We start from the raw sequence: 16,970 nt of genomic DNA, 5'->3' as shown, positions 1-16,970 counted from the left end.
TTAGAGAGAGATTCTTAAAATGCCAGAATGAATAGAGTTGTAAAAACTTTAGCGAGCCCCTACTTAAAATCCCTCCTCCCCACCACCACTATTTTAAACTTTAAGTGACTCCTTGGTAGTCACACAGATAACATTTCAAAATGGTGATCTGGAATCCAAGCGACCCTTCCTTTGGGGAATTTGTTTGTTTGTTTGTTTTTAGTTTGGGAGGTGGTTTCAATCTGAAGAGTCCTTTCTGGAATAAACGAATCTTTCTGTTGCATAGGTAGGCTCTGGGTCAGGAAGGATATTTAAAAACCTAATTACTGTTCTAAACAGTGTTAAAATAGAACAAGAACCAAAGCCCAGTACCGGGCATTTCCCTCATAGGCTGAAGGTGCGCCCAACATAATTTGAAGTACAGACTCAGAGGCACCTGAACACGCGCCAGCTCAAGGTGCTCCGGCTGAGAAGGACGGATGAAGATGAACGCTCAGGGCCTACTAAATTCAAAGTCTGTACGTGAAAATCCCCTTTGGCCTGGTGAGATTGGTTGGAACCTTCTATTTAGGAGAGCCCGGCATATTTTTTGCTCGCCTAAAACTGGAGCTTGCATGGAAGAGGGCACTTTTTTTTTATAGACGAAGTCTCGCTCTTGTCGCCCAGGCTGGAGTGCAATGACCCGATCTCGGCTCACTGAAACCTCTGCCTCCTGAGTTCAAGCGATTCTCCTGCCTCAGCCTTCCGAGTAGCTGGGATTACAGGCGTCCGCCACCACGCCCTGGCTAATTTTTGTATTTTTAGTAGAGACAGGGGTTCACCATGTTGGCCAGGCTGGTCTCGAACTCCTGACCTCAGGCGATCCGCCCGCCTCGGCCGCCCAAAGTGCTGTGATTACAGGCGTGAGCCACCGCGCCGGACCAGAAAGAGGGCACTTCTTAATAGTAGGCTCAGAGCTTGAAGTAGTAACTTTGAGAAAATTCAGTGATTCTCCAATTACAAAGCATTCTCCAATTACAAAGCAAGGACAACAGATAAAGTTGCCCTTGAGACAACTGTATTTTACTTAATGATAAAGAAACATTTTTGCAGTTTTATATCCCAGAGTAACCGCCACTAAAGGCGAGTGAGACTCATTGCAGGCCTGTGCCGTGCGAACCAGAGTTCGGGCTCCAGTTCCGCTGTCTGCGGGTCTCGCGCGCCCCCTCCCGGCGGCCCAGCCCAGAATGAAGGCCTTGGCTGGGGAAGCGAAAGCGAAAGCTGCCCGAGCCCTGACGCCAGCCCTGGCCGAGCGTAGCTGGCGGACCAGAGCCGGTAGCGAGGTTGGGAGAGACGGAGCGGACCTCAGCGCTGAAGCAGAAGCCCCTGGAGCTGCAGTCTCCCCGCCGCGGCTGGTGAGTTGGTGCGGAGGGGAACCTGGAGCGCCAACAGGAACGCAGCCCAAGTGACTACCCACTCCACGCTCCTGCTTCCCAGTCCCTCTGCACCCGGCGATACGAGGGAGCGGAGCCCGGACCACTTAGCTCGCCGCGGCAGGCGGGGGTGGGGGTGGGGGTCCGGGGATTTTTTTTTTTTTTTTTTTTTTTTAAAGCACGAGGCTCCTGATGGTCATGCTTCCAGCTCCCCAGAAGGCCGAAAGCTGTCTGTCGTAGGAGGGGTGTACGGATGAGCACCGGTTACTCAGGAGAGCTCTCAGGGTTGAATAGGATAAAATGAGAAGCCGATGGACGGGTTAGGCGGAGCCGGGCGGGTAGGAGGGCAGGGACAAGGATTGGGACTCCACCCCCATGATTTCTCATCTCGTATCCGTTGACAGAGCCATGCAGCTCCCTGACCTGAGACCCTGGACCTCCCTGCTGCTGGTGGACGCGGCTTTACTGTGGCTGCTTCAGGGCCCTCTGGGGACTTTGCTTCCTCAAGGGCTGCCAGGACTGTGGCTGGAGGGGACCCTGCGGCTGGGAGGGCTGTGGGGGCTGCTAAAGCTAAGAGGGCTGCTGGGATTTGTGGGGACACTGCTGCTCCCGCTCTGTCTGGCCACCCCCCTGACTGTCTCCCTGAGAGCCCTGGTCGCGGGGGCCTCACGTGCTCCCCCAGCCAGAGTCGCTTCAGCCCCTTGGAGCTGGCTGCTGGTGGGGTATGGGGCTGCGGGGCTCAGCTGGTCACTGTGGGCTGTTCTGAGCCCTCCTGGAGCCCAGGAGAAGGAGCAGGACCAGGTGAACAACAAAGTCTTGATGTGGAGGCTGCTGAAGCTCTCCAGGCCGGACCTGCCTCTCCTCGTTGCCGCCTTCTTCTTCCTTGTCCTTGCTGTTTTGGGTGAGTCAGGAGAGGACGTTGTGAGTTGGAGGTGGTAAAAGGGCCTGGGCACCAGCACATTCTTGTGTTATTTTTCATGCCTTTTTCAGGTGAGACATTAATCCCTCACTATTCTGGTCGTGTGATTGACATCCTGGGAGGTGATTTTGACCCCCATGCCTTTGCCAGTGCCATCTTCTTCATGTGCCTCTTCTCCTTTGGCAGGTAGGTGATGGGCAGCTGGGTCCATTTGCTAGCCCCAAATCTTTATAGGGGTCTTCACTTCCCTAACTCCATTTCTAGGCCCTTTCAGGCACAAAACACAAAAATACTTAAACTAAAATATGGTGAATGTAGTCACCATTCTGTTTCATCTATCCATTCATTTCTTCCTTCGTTCATATTCATCCAATATCTTCAAAGTTTATCTGATCTTATTATAGGAACAAGTTATGAATGAAGGTAGTACAAAAGGAATTTAAGTCTCAGATGTAATGTCTCTCAGTTGTCTCTCAACATTCCTAGGTCCATGAAATTCCATTTCTTTCTGCCTCCTACCTCCTACCCCTAAGTCTGTCTCCAAAGTATCTCTCCAGGGTCACTCTCTCAGGATAGGTATGCTTCTCCCTCTCACTCTTCTTTCCCAGCTCATCTCGCCAATCCCTGAAGATCTTACTCTGAGGCTTATCACCTTTCTTTCCAGAATCATTACTCTTTTCCCTTCACTTGCTTTCCTTTCTCTTTCTAGACATACTCAAACAAACAAACTGTTTGATAAGGCTGGGACTGGGATGAGGTGAGCGAGGCACCTGGGGTGCAAAGTTTAAGGAGGTGTGCACTCACCTTACCCAAATCCCAGCCGGTCTGATTGTCTCTATTTTTATGGTCATACTTAATTTAGAGTACCCTCGAAAACCATTTCATTGTGCCTTCATTCCATCCTGGCTGCTTTCTGCTGAAACTACAGTCGTGCACTGCATAATGATGTTTAGGTCAATGATGGGCCACATATAAGATGGTGGACCCACAAGATTATAATACCATATTTTTACTGTACCTTTTCTATGTTTAGATACACAAATACTTACTTCTGTGTTACAGTCGCCCACAGTGTTAGGTGCAGTCATATGTTGTACAGATTTGTAGCCTACGAGCAATAGGCTAAACTACATGGCCTAGGTGTGCAGTAGGCTATGACATCTAGGTTTGTGTAAGTACACTCTATGATGTTCATACAACGATGAAACCATCTAACAACACATTTCTCAGAACACATCCCTGTCATTAAAGTACAAACCCTCGTTATATCATGTCTGACTCTTCCAAACGCGTCTTCAATATGGTAACTAAATTTGTATTAGAAACATATATTTTGTAAAATACATGCTTTTATGCTTTATATTTTTTCCTCTAAGTGTTACTGTAGCATGTCGTTGGTCTAAGAGGGATTTTCCAACTCGAAGGATGAAAGATGGGAATCACATGACTCTGGGGCTCCAGAGAATTGTGGGGGCAGGGAATTTATTATTGCAGTTCCCATGATGAAGTATCTATCATGACAGAGAAGGGCTTTGGGTATGGGGCAGGAAGGAGACCAAGGCGGAGGAGACGCACAGAGGGACAAGCCTGAGGGACGCCGGGACAGAAGCAAGCACTGGGATACTTGTTTTCACAATATCTTTTCCCTTCTATTGTAGTCTTCTATTGTGTCTAGTACAGAGTGCACTCCATAAATACTTGTAAATTTGTACATGTTATGATTTTGTTCTCACATCTAGCTCACCATGTCTCCTCTTTTTTCTTCCTCTGTGTATTCTTTACCTCTTCTCTCTCTGTGTGTCTGTCTCTCATTTCTTTCTCTTTTGCCCCTCCTGGCATGCTTTCCCCTGACTTTGCGCTTCTCTGCACTCCTGGCTTGCTCCTCTGTTTCACCCGCTGGCTTGCTCCTTCTCTGCATCTCCCTCCCCTCTTATTCTCCTACCCCACAGCTCACTCTCTGCAGGCTGCCGAGGAGGCTGCTTCACCTACACCATGTCTAGAATCAACTTGCGGATCCGGGAGCAGCTTTTCTCCTCCCTGCTGCGCCAGGACCTCGGTTTCTTCCAGGAGACTAAGACAGGTGGGGCCTGGAGTCCAGGTCTGAGATTCCCATGGACATCCCTTGCCCCTCAGTGACCTTCCACCCACAGCCTCTCCTCCTGCCTTCACCCGTATGCCAGGGCCTGGGGATGCTTTTCTCTTGTTTGGGACAGGGTGGAGAAGCAGCCTCCACTGTCCCTCTGCAAGTGAAGGAGGATGTTCAGAGGAGGGGGCTGTGTCAGAGGGAACGGTCAGGAGGGAGTTTCTGGGGGCCCTGCAGTACACATGGTTTCCTCTTTCCTCACCTGCTCTATCCTTCTTAGGGGAGCTGAACTCACGGCTGAGCTCGGATACCACCCTGATGAGTAACTGGCTTCCTTTAAATGCCAATGTGCTCTTGCGAAGCCTGGTGAAAGTGGTGGGGCTGTATGGCTTCATGCTCAGCATATCGCCTCGACTCACCCTCCTTTCTCTGCTGCACATGCCCTTCACAATAGCAGCGGAGAAGGTGTACAACACCCGCCATCAGGTGAGCGTGCATGTAAGGGAACCCCAAAGGGAGAATAAAACTGACAGGTGAGGAGGCTTCCACATTTGTGGCTAGAGGATCCCCTAGAGAGAGATGTTCTCTTCTCAGCCGTTAGGGGAGAAGGTATAGTGTAGTATATACTACATTTTGTTTGTCCAGCCATCCAACAATGGATATTTGACTTCAGAATGTTCATGATTCTCCAGAACTGTAAACAAAAATGTAAAGTATATGTGAAGGTGTGGGGGAGGGAATAGGAAGGGGAGATGATAGGCGATGATAACTTTTCATTAGCTTCTCAAAGGAGTCTGTACATCCCCCGCCCCCACTGCGAAGATTAAAAATGATTTCTTAGAGGCTTTTAGGCAGGGAGATTTTCCCTTTAAAATCAGCAGAAGAAGTCTGGATGCAGCATAGGGAAAGGAGGCGTCATCAGGAAGTCCTAAGTCTGAATGTCAGCTCCACCTTCTCTTTTTCTTGTATATTGTGGTAAAACACACATAACATAAAATTTACCATTTCAACCATTTGAAGTGTACAGTTCAGTGACATTTAGGAAACCCACATTGTTATTGGGCAACCATCATCACCATCCATCTCCAGAACTTTTTTCATCTTCCTAAAATGAAACTCTGTACCCACTAAATAGTAACTGCCTACTACCCCCAACCCCTGGCCCCTGGCAACCTCCGTTGTACCTTCTGTCTCCATGAATTGTGATGACTCCAGGTGCGGTACATAAGTGGAACCATACAGTATTTGTCTTTTTGTGACTGGCTTATTTTACTTAGCGTAATGTCTTCAGGCCTCATCCATATTGTAGCATGTGTTAGAATTTCCTCCCTTTTAAGGCTGCATAATATTCTGTTGTGTGCATATATCACATTTTGATTATCCATTCATCTGTCAATGGACATTTGGGTTGTTTCCACCTTTTGCTATTGTGAATTATGCTGCTGTGGACATGAGTGTACACCTGTTTGAGACCCTGCGTTTGGTTCTTTTGGGTATATACTTAGAAGTGGAGCTGCTGGATTGTATGGCAATTCTATTTAACAATTTTTGAGGAACCATGTATTAGTCCATTTTTACGCTGCTGATAAAGACATACCCAAGATCGGGCAATTTACAAAAGAAAGAGGTTTATTGGACTTACAGTTCCATGTGGCTGGGAAGACCTCACAATCATGGCGGAAGGTGAAAGACACATTTCACATGGCAGCAGACAAGAGAAAAGACAGCTTGTGCGGGGAATTCCCCTTTTTAAAACCATTATATCTCGTGAGACTTATTCAGTATCACAAGAACAGCATGGGAAAGACTTGCCCTCATGATTCAATTACCTCCTACCCAGTCCCTCCCACAACACATGGGAATTCAAGATCAGATATGGGTAGGGACACAGCCAGACTGTATCAAACCACCATACAGTTTTCCATAGCGGCAGCACCATTTTAAATTCCCACCAGCAGTGCATAAGGTTTCCAATTTCTCCACATCCTCATCAACACCACTTTCTGTTGTCTTTTTTTTTTAATAGCCATTCTAATGGTGATTAGTTGATTAGGATTATCTCATTGTGGTTTTGATTTGCATTTCCCTAATGATTAGTAAATATTGAGCATCTTTTCGTGTGATTTTGGCCACTTATGTTTCTTTCTTGAAAGAATGTCTGCAAGTTCTTTGCCCATTTTCTGATTTTTTTTTTGAGTTGTGGGAGTTCACTATATGTTTTGCATATTAATTTCCTATCAGATATATGATTCACAAATATTTTCTTGTATTTCATGGTTGCTTTTTCACTCTGTTGCTAGAGTTCTTTGATGCACAAACGTTTTAAATTCTGATGAAGTCTGATTTATCTATTTTTTGTTGCCTGTGCGTTTGGTGTTATATCCAAGAAATCACTGTCAAATCTAGTGGCATGAGGCTTTTCTCCTACATTTTCCTAGGAGTTTTATAGTGTTAGCTCTTATGTTTAGGCCTCTGATCCATTTGGAATTACATCTCCACCTTTCTTAACTATCTGTGGCTCCTTGGGAAAACTACCCTTCCTTCCTGATTCAGACACTGGGGATGGGAAAATTACCTCAAATGAAGGTTAAAAAAGTTGCATGTATCTCCTATACTACCTAACACTGAGAGCTCAATAATATTTTGTTCCCTTGCTCCTTCACTCTTATTCCTTCTGGAAAGAAGAGTAAGGAAGAGGGAAAGAAACAGTTTGGTATTTTTAGGTAGACTAGGGAGCATCTCACGGGCTGGAGTAAGATGTGGGGGCCTGCTGTCCTTGCACATCAGCCCTGGTGTTTGCTGGCCCTCTTTTCCAGGCAGTGCTTCGGGAGATCCAGGATGCAGTGGCCAGGGCAGGGCAGGTGGTGCGGGAAGCCGTTGGAGGGCTGCAGACCGTTCGCAGTTTTGGGGCCGAGGAGCATGAAGTCTGTCGCTATAAAGAGGCCCTTGAACAATGTCGGCAGCTGTATTGGCGGAGAGACCTGGAACGCGCCTTGTACCTGCTCGTAAGGAGGGTAAGATACCAGAGTGGTTGTGAAAGGAGCCCAGGAAAGGGGAAGGACAAGGGAAGAGGAAACTGCAGCTGGTTCTAGAGGCCTTTGCAGCTCAGTCTCATAGAGGCAGAGAGGGGGAAAGAATGGGAAGATTCCCAGCCTCATCTCTTTCTTCTCCTCTCCCAGGTGCTGCACTTGGGGGTGCAGATGCTGATGCTGAGCTGTGGGCTGCAGCAGATGCAGGATGGGGAGCTCACCCAGGGCAGCCTGCTTTCCTTTATGATCTACCAGGAGAGCGTGGGGAGCTATGTGCAGGTGAGCGAGAAGCCAAGCCTGCTCTCCTTTTTTCCCCTCTCTTTTTCTTTGTGGCCTTCTGGGCCTTGGGCTTTATTTGTTCCTTTTAACAATACAATACAAAACCAAAACCCGCAAGTAATTTTGCTATGGAGAATTTTAAACATATGCCAAAAATGAGACAAAATAATATTACAAACTCACATGTATACATCCTGTGCTTTAACAATGATCAACTCATGCCCAATCTTGTTGGATATGTATCCCCAGCCACTTCCCCCCACCCATATTATTCTGAAGCAAATCCAAGATATTGTATAGTTTCATCTGTAAATATTTCAGTATGTTTCTTAAAAATACAAACATCTTTAAAAGTGTATAACAACAAAGCTATTATCACACCAAAAAATTAACAGTAGTTCTTAAAATTTATCAAATAGTCAATTGTCAAATTTCCACTTGTGGTATCCATGTAGTGTATGTGTATGAGTGTGTTTATTATACTTTGCTTAAATCAGGATCCAGAAATGGTCCACATATTGTGACTGGTTGATACATCTTTTAAGTCTGTTTATCCATCTATCCATCCATCTATCCATCCATCCACCCATCAATCCATGTATCTGTCTAAAAGTTTCCCTTGCACAGTTTATTTGTTGAAGAAATAGGTTGTTTGTCCTGTGGAGTTTCTTAGGGTCTGGATTTTGTTGACTGAATCCCTGTGGTATTATATGCTATTCTGCCTCTGTACTTCCTGTCTATTGATAGATAAACCTAGAAGCTTGTGAGATTGAGGGTTTTTTTTTTTTTTTTGCCTTTTTCCAGCAACAGTACTTTTTAGGTGGTGATGCACTCTTCCTCCAAGAGGCACACAATGTCTGGTTCTCTATTTGTGGCAACATCAGCCACTGATGAGCAGTACCTACATCCATGACAGAATTAGGGCTGCAAAAGGGAGATACTCTATCATTCTTCATGTATTAGCTGAAGTAGTCTATGAAGGGAGACTTCCCCTCATCTACCATTTCATTACCCGGTGGTACAGTTTGATGAGGAAAGGCAGAGTGAGCATTTAGGTCTCTTCCTACATTTACCAGTTCTCAAAAACAGCTACTTCATCCAGGGCTTTATTTAAACATTTTCCTAGACACTTGATAAACATCTTTTTTGTGTAGAGAACTGCGCTAGGCACTCTGATGGCTACAAAGGTGAGTTGGGCACAGTGCCTGCATTTAAGGAGCTCTCCGTCTAATCAAGCAAGACAGAACTGGGCACAAGTAATAGGAAGGAGTAACTGAAAAGATCTGGGGCTAGAGGCAATGCTGTATGGTAGGAGAATGGACTGTATATCCTTTACATTGCAAATTGGAACACTGGGGTATTGGTGCCACTTTTAAATTCCATCCAAATTGTACATCTAAAGGTGGAGAATCTCTTTTGAATACGGAGGAGGAGCAGTGCAGTTGAGTGGAGTGTGTGAGGAGTCGGGAGGGTGGTTTCTGGTAGAAGTGTGTTTAATTAGCCGGCTCTCCCATTCCTGTTTTCCAGACCCTGGTATACATATATGGGGATATGCTCAGCAACGTGGGAGCTGCAGAGAAGGTTTTCTCCTACATGGACCGACAGCCAAATCTGCCTTCACCTGGCACACTTGCCCCCACCACTCTGCAGGGGGTTGTGAAATTCCAAGACGTCTCCTTTGCATATCCCAATCGCCCCGACAGGCCTGTGCTCAAGGTGCCTGAAAGAGGGAGGAAACCTGGACCCTTGCTCTCTGCTGCTAATGCATAATTGGACATCACAGCCTATAGTTCATTTGCCTCTGAGAACCTGGTCTTGCCTCTGCTAGTAAGAGAAATGGAGGGATTTTGAGGGAGAAGGGGCAGGCCCTTAACTCTTTTTCTGGTTTTCTAGGGGCTGACGTTTACCCTACGTCCTGGTGAGGTGACGGCACTGGTGGGACCCAATGGGTCTGGGAAGAGCACAGTGGCTGCTCTGCTGCAGAATCTGTACCAGCCCACAGGCGGACAGGTGCTGCTGGATGAAAAGCCCATCTCACAGTATGAACACTGCTACCTGCACAGCCAGGTGGGTGAGGAGGGAGAAGACAGGGGACAGGAGAGGGGAGCATGTACAGAGAGAGGATGGGAGATCCATGGGAAGGCACACCAGGTGTTCATTCTGAAGGAGGTAGGTGGGGAGGACAAAAGGGCCCCTGCCTTGGGGGTTTACACATAGTCCTCTGCCCCTGTCCCCACTGCACAGGTGGTTTCAGTTGGGCAGGAGCCTGTGCTGTTCTCCGGTTCTGTGAGGAACAACATTGCTTATGGGCTGCAGAGCTGCGAAGATGATAAGGTGATGGCAGCTGCCCAGGCTGCCCACGCAGATGACTTCATCCAGGAAATGGAGCATGGAATATACACAGGTATCTTCTACAAATTGTAAGCCTGCTCCTTCAGTAAAAAAGAGAAAATCAGACTTACTCTTAGTGGTGAAGGTCATGTCCCTGTAACTTGATGTTTGCTGTTCCTCTGCCCTTTCCTCCATTCCTATGTCTCCTTCCACACACACTGAATTCTTCAGCCTCCCTCTTGCTCAAGAGTCTTTGTTTGCAGAGAGCAATGCAGCAGTGGTGCCCCCTCCATGGGCAGCCCCGTCAGGTCCCCACCCCATTGCCTTCCTCCCACTGGGCCCTCCCCGCACTGGGCCCTCCCACCTCCCGAGGTCCTACTGGAAGTACCTGCTGTGCACTTGTCCCTCCTTGTGTGTTGTCTGTGTCACTTGTATCTGAGGAAGGGAATTTCTCTGATTTCCTCAGATGTAGGGGAGAAGGGGAGCCAGCTGGCTGCGGGACAGAAACAACGTCTGGCCATTGCCCGGGCCCTTGTACGAGACCCGCGGGTCCTCATCCTGGATGAGGCTACTAGTGCCCTAGATGTGCAGTGCGAGCAGGCCGTGAGTACCGTGAGAGGGCAGGGGACAGTGGGGCCTGGGAGGGGCATGCTGGGAGGATCAGCCTGTGCAGAATTGGGCAGAGGGAGGATGAAGGACCTACTAGTGGAAACAGTCTGTGCCTTCTTGGGGTTGGGGAATGGAATCCGGTGGTGTGAGGGCAGCCGCAGTTCCCTCCTGGGCTGCCATTCCTCCAGCTGTGGCAGTACAGCCGGGAGAAAAGGGCAGTCCAGGCCTTTATCTACTGCCCTTTCCTACCTTCTTTTATTTCACACCTTCTTTACCCTAAATCATAAGAGATGGTGCCCAGGTGGATGTGGTGTCCATCTCATTCCTGTCTTTCTGAGGCACTGTGATCACCCCTTCAGCTGCAGGACTGGAATTCCCGTGGGGATCGCACAGTGCTGGTGATTGCTCACAGGCTGCAGACAGTTCAGCGCGCCCACCAGATCCTGGTGCTCCAGGAGGGCAAGCTGCAGAAGCTTGCCCAGCTCCAGGAGGGACAGGACCTCTATTCCCGCCTGGTGCAGCAGCGGCTGATGGACTGAGGCCCCAGGGATACTGGGCCCTCTTCTCAGGGGCGTCTCCAGGACCCAGAGCTGTTCCTGCTTTGAGTTTCCCTAGAGCTGTGCGGCCAGATAGCTATTCCTGAGTTGCAGGCACGATGGAGATTTGGACACTGTGTGCTTTTGGTGGGGTGGAGAGGTGGGGTGGGGTGGGGTGTGGTGGGGTGGAGGCTGTCTGTGTCCAGGAAACTTAACTCCCTGGTGACTAGAGCTTTGCCTGGTGATGAGGAGTATTTTGTGGCATAATACATATATTTTAAAATATTTTCCTTCTTACATGAACTGTATACATTCATATAGAAAATTTAGACAATATAAAAAAGTACAAAGAAGAAAAGTAAAAGTACCCATTGTTTCACTTCCTGGAGATAACCATAGTTGCTATTTTGCTGCCTGTCCCATCAGTCGTTTATCTGTTGTTTGAGATAGAAATTAACCAAAAATGACATAAATATTCATGAGATTGCCTTCCTATATCCTTCCTTGTTCCTACCAGTGTCTGCTATTTTGAAGAAGCTAGGGTCTGGAGGGACAGAGAACAGTTCCCTGATTAACAGTGTTAATAACGACATTGGTAACAGCTACCATTTATAGAGTTTTAATGTGAGTAGGAGCTATGCTAAGTGTTTTTCATGTATTATCGTTTTTAATCATTATCCCCAACCCTATGAGGTTGGTTATTATCCCCATTTTACAGATGAGGAAACTGAAGCTCAAAGAGGCTCAATGACTTTCCTAAGGTGGTCGTAGTGGTGGAGTTGGAGTTTGAACACAGGTCTGACCCTAGAGTCCACACCCTGACCCAATCAGTTATATTGCATCTTGGGTCCATAAACCCTAATCCATAATCCCATCAAGAAAAGCTCTGCTGCTTTTAGCTCTAAATAATTCTGAATCTATTCTCTTCTCTCCAGTCCCGTTGTTATAGTCTTCACTCATAGACTTAAGATGATCCCATCACCAGAGAGGTTTATCTACCATTAGCTTCCCTCTTCCGGCCATTCTTCACAAAGTCATTTTTCTAAATTCTGTGTCACATACGATGATGGCATTTCTGGAAATTCCTTCAGGTGCTCTCAAGCCCTGCTGCAGAGATCCTTTTCAGAGCACACACTGTTCCAGCCCATCTGTCTCACCCTTTCCTGTTGTATCCAGCTCCACAACAAACTTCTGCCTTCCCCAACACCTTTGTGCCTTTGCATATGGTGTTTTCTTGTCCATTTTCTGCTCGACTCGCCCCTGATTTTCAAGTTCAAGACAACTCAGAGTTCAGGTCTTCCAGGAGGCCTTACTTATGTCGTCAGTCTGGGGAACTCTCCATGTGCTTCTATCACTGTGCGGTTACCTCTTTCACAGCCCTTTTAAAGTTCTATCTTCCCTTTCCCACCTTTCTTTTTTTTTTTTTTTTTTTTTGAGATGGAGTCTCGCTGTGTCTCCCAGGTTGGAGTGCAGTGGCGCGATCTCGGCTCACTGCAAGCTCCGCCTCCCGGGTTCACGCTTTCCCACCTTTCTTGACCTTCCACTAGACCATGAGCACCTGGGCGGAAAGCCATATATCTTACTAAGCTTTATATCTGCTACCTGGCCGCGGGCCTAATTCATAGTGGAGAATAAATAAAAAGTCCATTGAATAAATGAATAAATATCTCCTCCATCGTACTAATCTTAATCCTCCCTGCCCACTCCCACCACTGAAAATGCAACATTGTACACATCACTGGTTGTTGGGAGGGACTTACCTTGGAAAGTTGCTATTCTAGGAAAGAGAAACCTTCATATTCCCGGAAACAGCAGGTACTTTCCAGTGCTGGCAATGAATTCCCCAGAACTGCTGTTTTGGATTTTTTCTTGCCTGGCAGCTGTTGGGAGCAGGGTGCAGTGAGGATGGGGTGAGCGTGGGCAGTTTCTTGTGCAGATTTGCCTTTCTTTCATCCTGGGGCTGACTGGCAGCTCCACACCCATCCATCTCTCAAATTTCACAGAGGGTAAAATAGGCATTTGGAGAGAAAGAACTCTGGCCTGATTCCTTTCTCTCCCACAAATGTCCTTTATTCATAAAACAGGAATAATAATTCCTGTATCTCCCAACTACATGGAAGCTGCCGCCCTCACAGAAGAAGATGATCTGAGAAATTCTTTGATTTCCTCAGTACAGTTACACCCATGCATCATAATACTTTAAGCCTGGAAGGCATCTTAAAAATAATGCAACAGTCAAACCTAATTTTACAGAGAAACTGACATGAAATCACGGAGCTAATCATGATAAAGCTGGGTGGAAAACTTATCTTGATGGGCAGCACAGGAAGATGCAGTAGACCTTAAGATGTCCTGAAAGTTTCTTATCTCAGGGGAAACTCCCAGGTAGGCTTTATGTCAGGGACACAGAAAAATGCTCCCTGAAAGTCAAAATATTCGGGCTAGACAGACAAATTCCTGTAAGTGTGGTTTGTCTGGGAACCACAGATGTCACTAATCCTGGTTTGCTCCAGAGTTCTTTTTGTTCACTCCTACCCCCCCATCACCATTTGATTGATCTCCTTACCCTGTAATTTCCCCTTCTTGTCGCTTACCTGCAGTATCTTTCCCACCCAGGCATGCCTTATTCTTTCTAAAGGAAAGTATGAATGGAGAGGGGAAAGCTTGGGAAACTGATAGATTTCCTTGGATGCCAAAACAACTCCATAGCCTGTCTGCCCGGCCCTATGTGGAAACAGCATTGAGTTTCAAGTCCTTTATGCCTCCACCCAGGGATAGCCACTTGGAATCCACATGGCAATTGTGAAACGAGCAGGGAATGCGTAATTGTCAGAATTTTGTGGGGAAAGGACTGGGGAATAAGGAAAACAAAGATCTTCCTTGTGTTTTAGAGCTGTCAGCTAGAGGAGCACCTGCTTGAGTCTGATGCCATCTAATGGTCCCAGAAGATACTGGGTTTTGAACCTAGAGTTCCATGGACTCTTAGGAATTATACTACTACTACTAAGCATTCACTGGTGCTTACTATGTGCTATTGCTGTGCCAAGTATCTGAAACATGTCTTCTTACCTTATTTTTCAAGATAATTCTATGTGGCAGGTATTACTATCTCAATTCTAAGAGTGAGAAAATGGAGTTTTAGAAACATTTACTAACTTGCCTGGGTCACATAGCTAAGGAAGAGGTGGACTTGCCCAGCTTTGCATAAAACTCCTCAAAAGAGTTGCCTATACTCCCTGATTCCACTTATCTTCCTACTATCCTCTTTTTAAAATATATTATTTATTTATTTAAATAAGCAATATATTAATGTGGTTTGAAATTCAAAAGACACAAAGAAATATACAGAGGAAAGCCTCACTCTCAATCCTTCTCAAGGTTTGCTAATTCCTCTTGCATAGGCAATCCGTGCTTCCAGCTTTGTGTTTATCTTTTCAGAGAAGTTTACTGTGTATTAAGCAAATATGTATATCTTTATTCTTGCTCAGTATTTTCGCAAACAGCAGCTCTCTAAGTTCACTGTTCTGAACTTTATTTTTTAAATTAAAAATATATGGCTATGTAGTATTCTATTTTATGGAAGTTCCATATTTCATTTATCCTGTTTCCTTCTACTGATGGCTAGTTAGGTTATTGGAAGTCTTTTGCTGTTGCTAGTTAGTCTTGTGTAGACATTGTAATGCACATGTGCAAAAATACAAGTATGATACAATCTTAAAGGGGAGTTGCTGAGTCCAATATATACATTACAAATATTGATAGATATTGCAAAATTGCCTTCATAGAGGCTATATTAATTTATAGTTCCAGCAGCAACATATGAGTTTATCTGTTTCTCCACATATATATATATATATAACCAACAGACAGTGTTAATTTTTAAAATTTTGACAATCTTCTGGGTGAAAGTAGCATTGTATTGTAGTTATCATTTGCTTTTTAATATTATCATGTAAGTAACAGAGATACTAAACCCAGAAGGATAAGGGAGCAAAGATGAGAAAAATAAACACACATACAAACAACAATAACAAATATGTCTAAAATATTGGAAAATCAGAATGAGAAATGAAATATGACTACGATAAAAATCAGTAATAAAAATGACTATTAAATTTAAAAATAAGGCAGAGCAACCACAAGTGACATGAGAATGAGGCAGACAAAGTTAAAGCACCTAAAGTCTTTGTCTTGTTTGAAAGGAGGGTAGAGATATTGATTACCTCCAGATGCTGCCACATTTGGTAAACATGTTAAAAATGTAAGACTGACTTTTAACTAATATAATTAGAATTTAAAATTCCTAAATCAGTAGGGGGAAATTAAATAATATTTTAAATAAAAATGTAATTGATTTAATATAAGTGATGCAAGGAAAACAAAAGAAGCAAAGTAAGACATAGCAAATACAGAGCACCATATATTGTAACAGAAACGAATGTAAATAGCACAGTGATCACAAGTATAAATAGCTTAAATATGGGAGTTAAAGGAAAGTTCTCAGATTAGATTAACAATATCGCAAAATCCAGTTATATGCCCTTCATAAGATCACAAGAAACCTAAAAACATGAAAATGTTTAATCAAAACCAGATATAAGATACACAAAGCAAACACAGAAGACAGAAAGACAGCTTATGTAATTACAGAAATATCTAAACGTATAGTCTAAAACCAAAGGCATTAGTAAAAACAAAGACAGCCATTACATAGTGATAATGAAGTCACCAGAACATTATACTAAAACTGAATCAGTTTGCACCTAGCAATAAAACTACAAAACATGTAAGAAATATAGGAGAATTATAAGAAGAAATTAATTGACAAATTGAAACATATTTCTCAATGATTATAGAATAAGTGGAAAAATGAATAAGGATATCAAATAAGCCTGTTGATGTTCTTGTCTGTAACATCTAGGAGTCAAAATATATTCTTTAAAACTAATAAATCAAGTGCTCGTATTTACACATTTAAGAGTACAAAGGTAGACACACACACACACACACAAAGAAAGAGGAAGGGAGAGGATATGAGCTAGTTTTGTGATTGTTCATTATTTAAAACTAATAGGAATTATCTAAAGAAAGAGGGAACTAAGTGTGTTATATACAAATAAACTTATCAAAGCAACCTTGAAATATACACCTTCCTTAATATCTGAAAAGGTAAAATTTTAAAAATGCACAATAAAGACATAGTGAAAGATTTTTTAAAAATACTCATGTAAACATTATACTTAACAGAAGTTAATATCTCTGAATTAGACTGAATCTATTTGCTGTATGAATAATTCTAAATGGGCTTCTTAACTGAACTAAATAAATGAAAATATTTTTAAATTAGATTAAGATAAAAACTCTATTATTTGCAATATGCAAAAGACACCTAACATAAAGCCACTCAGAAAGATGTATTCATTATTTTCAACAAATAAGATGATGGGCAAAGGCATAACAAAAGAATGCAAGCAAAAAGGAAGCAGAGGTCACATTCGTCTTACCAAACAAGATGAAATTCAGACACTCCTCACAAAAAAAAAAAAAAAAAAAAAATTGAGTGTGACAAGAAGGGCACTTTATAATGTAAAGTATAAAATTCATATGAATATATGAGACATGTATTTAAGTTCTAAATACCAAATAGGTAGCTCTTATAAAGTAGAAATTAAGGTAGATACAAGGAAAATATTCAGAAGTGTACTACCAATAGAACACTTTAATTCCCTTTCCCTGGACTAGACCAGTTAAGTGGACAAAAAAATAGGCTGGGCCTGGTGGTTCATGCCTGTA

The 16,970-nt window shown here is 44.4% G+C and overlaps 1 protein-coding gene across 2 annotated transcripts; it reads left to right on the top strand.

The window, feature by feature from the left end:
* The first annotated feature begins 1,207 nt into the window (after nt 1-1,207).
* TAP2 (transporter 2, ATP binding cassette subfamily B member) lies at nt 1,208-11,535 on the top strand. 2 transcript variants are annotated; one of them, XM_009450990.5, is made up of 12 exons: nt 1,208-1,373; nt 1,796-2,292; nt 2,382-2,496; nt 4,260-4,390; nt 4,674-4,879; nt 7,210-7,407; nt 7,573-7,701; nt 9,229-9,417; nt 9,595-9,768; nt 9,946-10,105; nt 10,499-10,635; nt 11,001-11,535. In XM_009450990.5, the coding sequence occupies exons 2-12, from the start codon at nt 1,800-1,802 to the stop codon at nt 11,178-11,180; spliced, it is 2,112 nt and encodes a 703-aa protein (XP_009449265.4). In that variant the 5' UTR covers nt 1,208-1,373; nt 1,796-1,799; the 3' UTR covers nt 11,181-11,535. The 2 variants fall into 2 exon arrangements, with proteins under 2 accessions (XP_009449265.4, XP_063668924.1); XM_063812854.1 differs by having other exon boundaries at nt 1,235-1,373; nt 1,571-2,292.
* The last annotated feature ends 5,435 nt before the right edge of the window (nt 11,536-16,970 follow it).

This window comes from Pan troglodytes, chromosome 5 (genome assembly GCF_028858775.2).
Source record: "Pan troglodytes isolate AG18354 chromosome 5, NHGRI_mPanTro3-v2.0_pri, whole genome shotgun sequence".
NCBI lineage: Eukaryota > Metazoa > Chordata > Mammalia > Primates > Hominidae > Pan > Pan troglodytes.
Note: the sequence above shows the minus strand (reverse complement) of the source record. Positions and strands in the feature narration are given on the sequence as shown.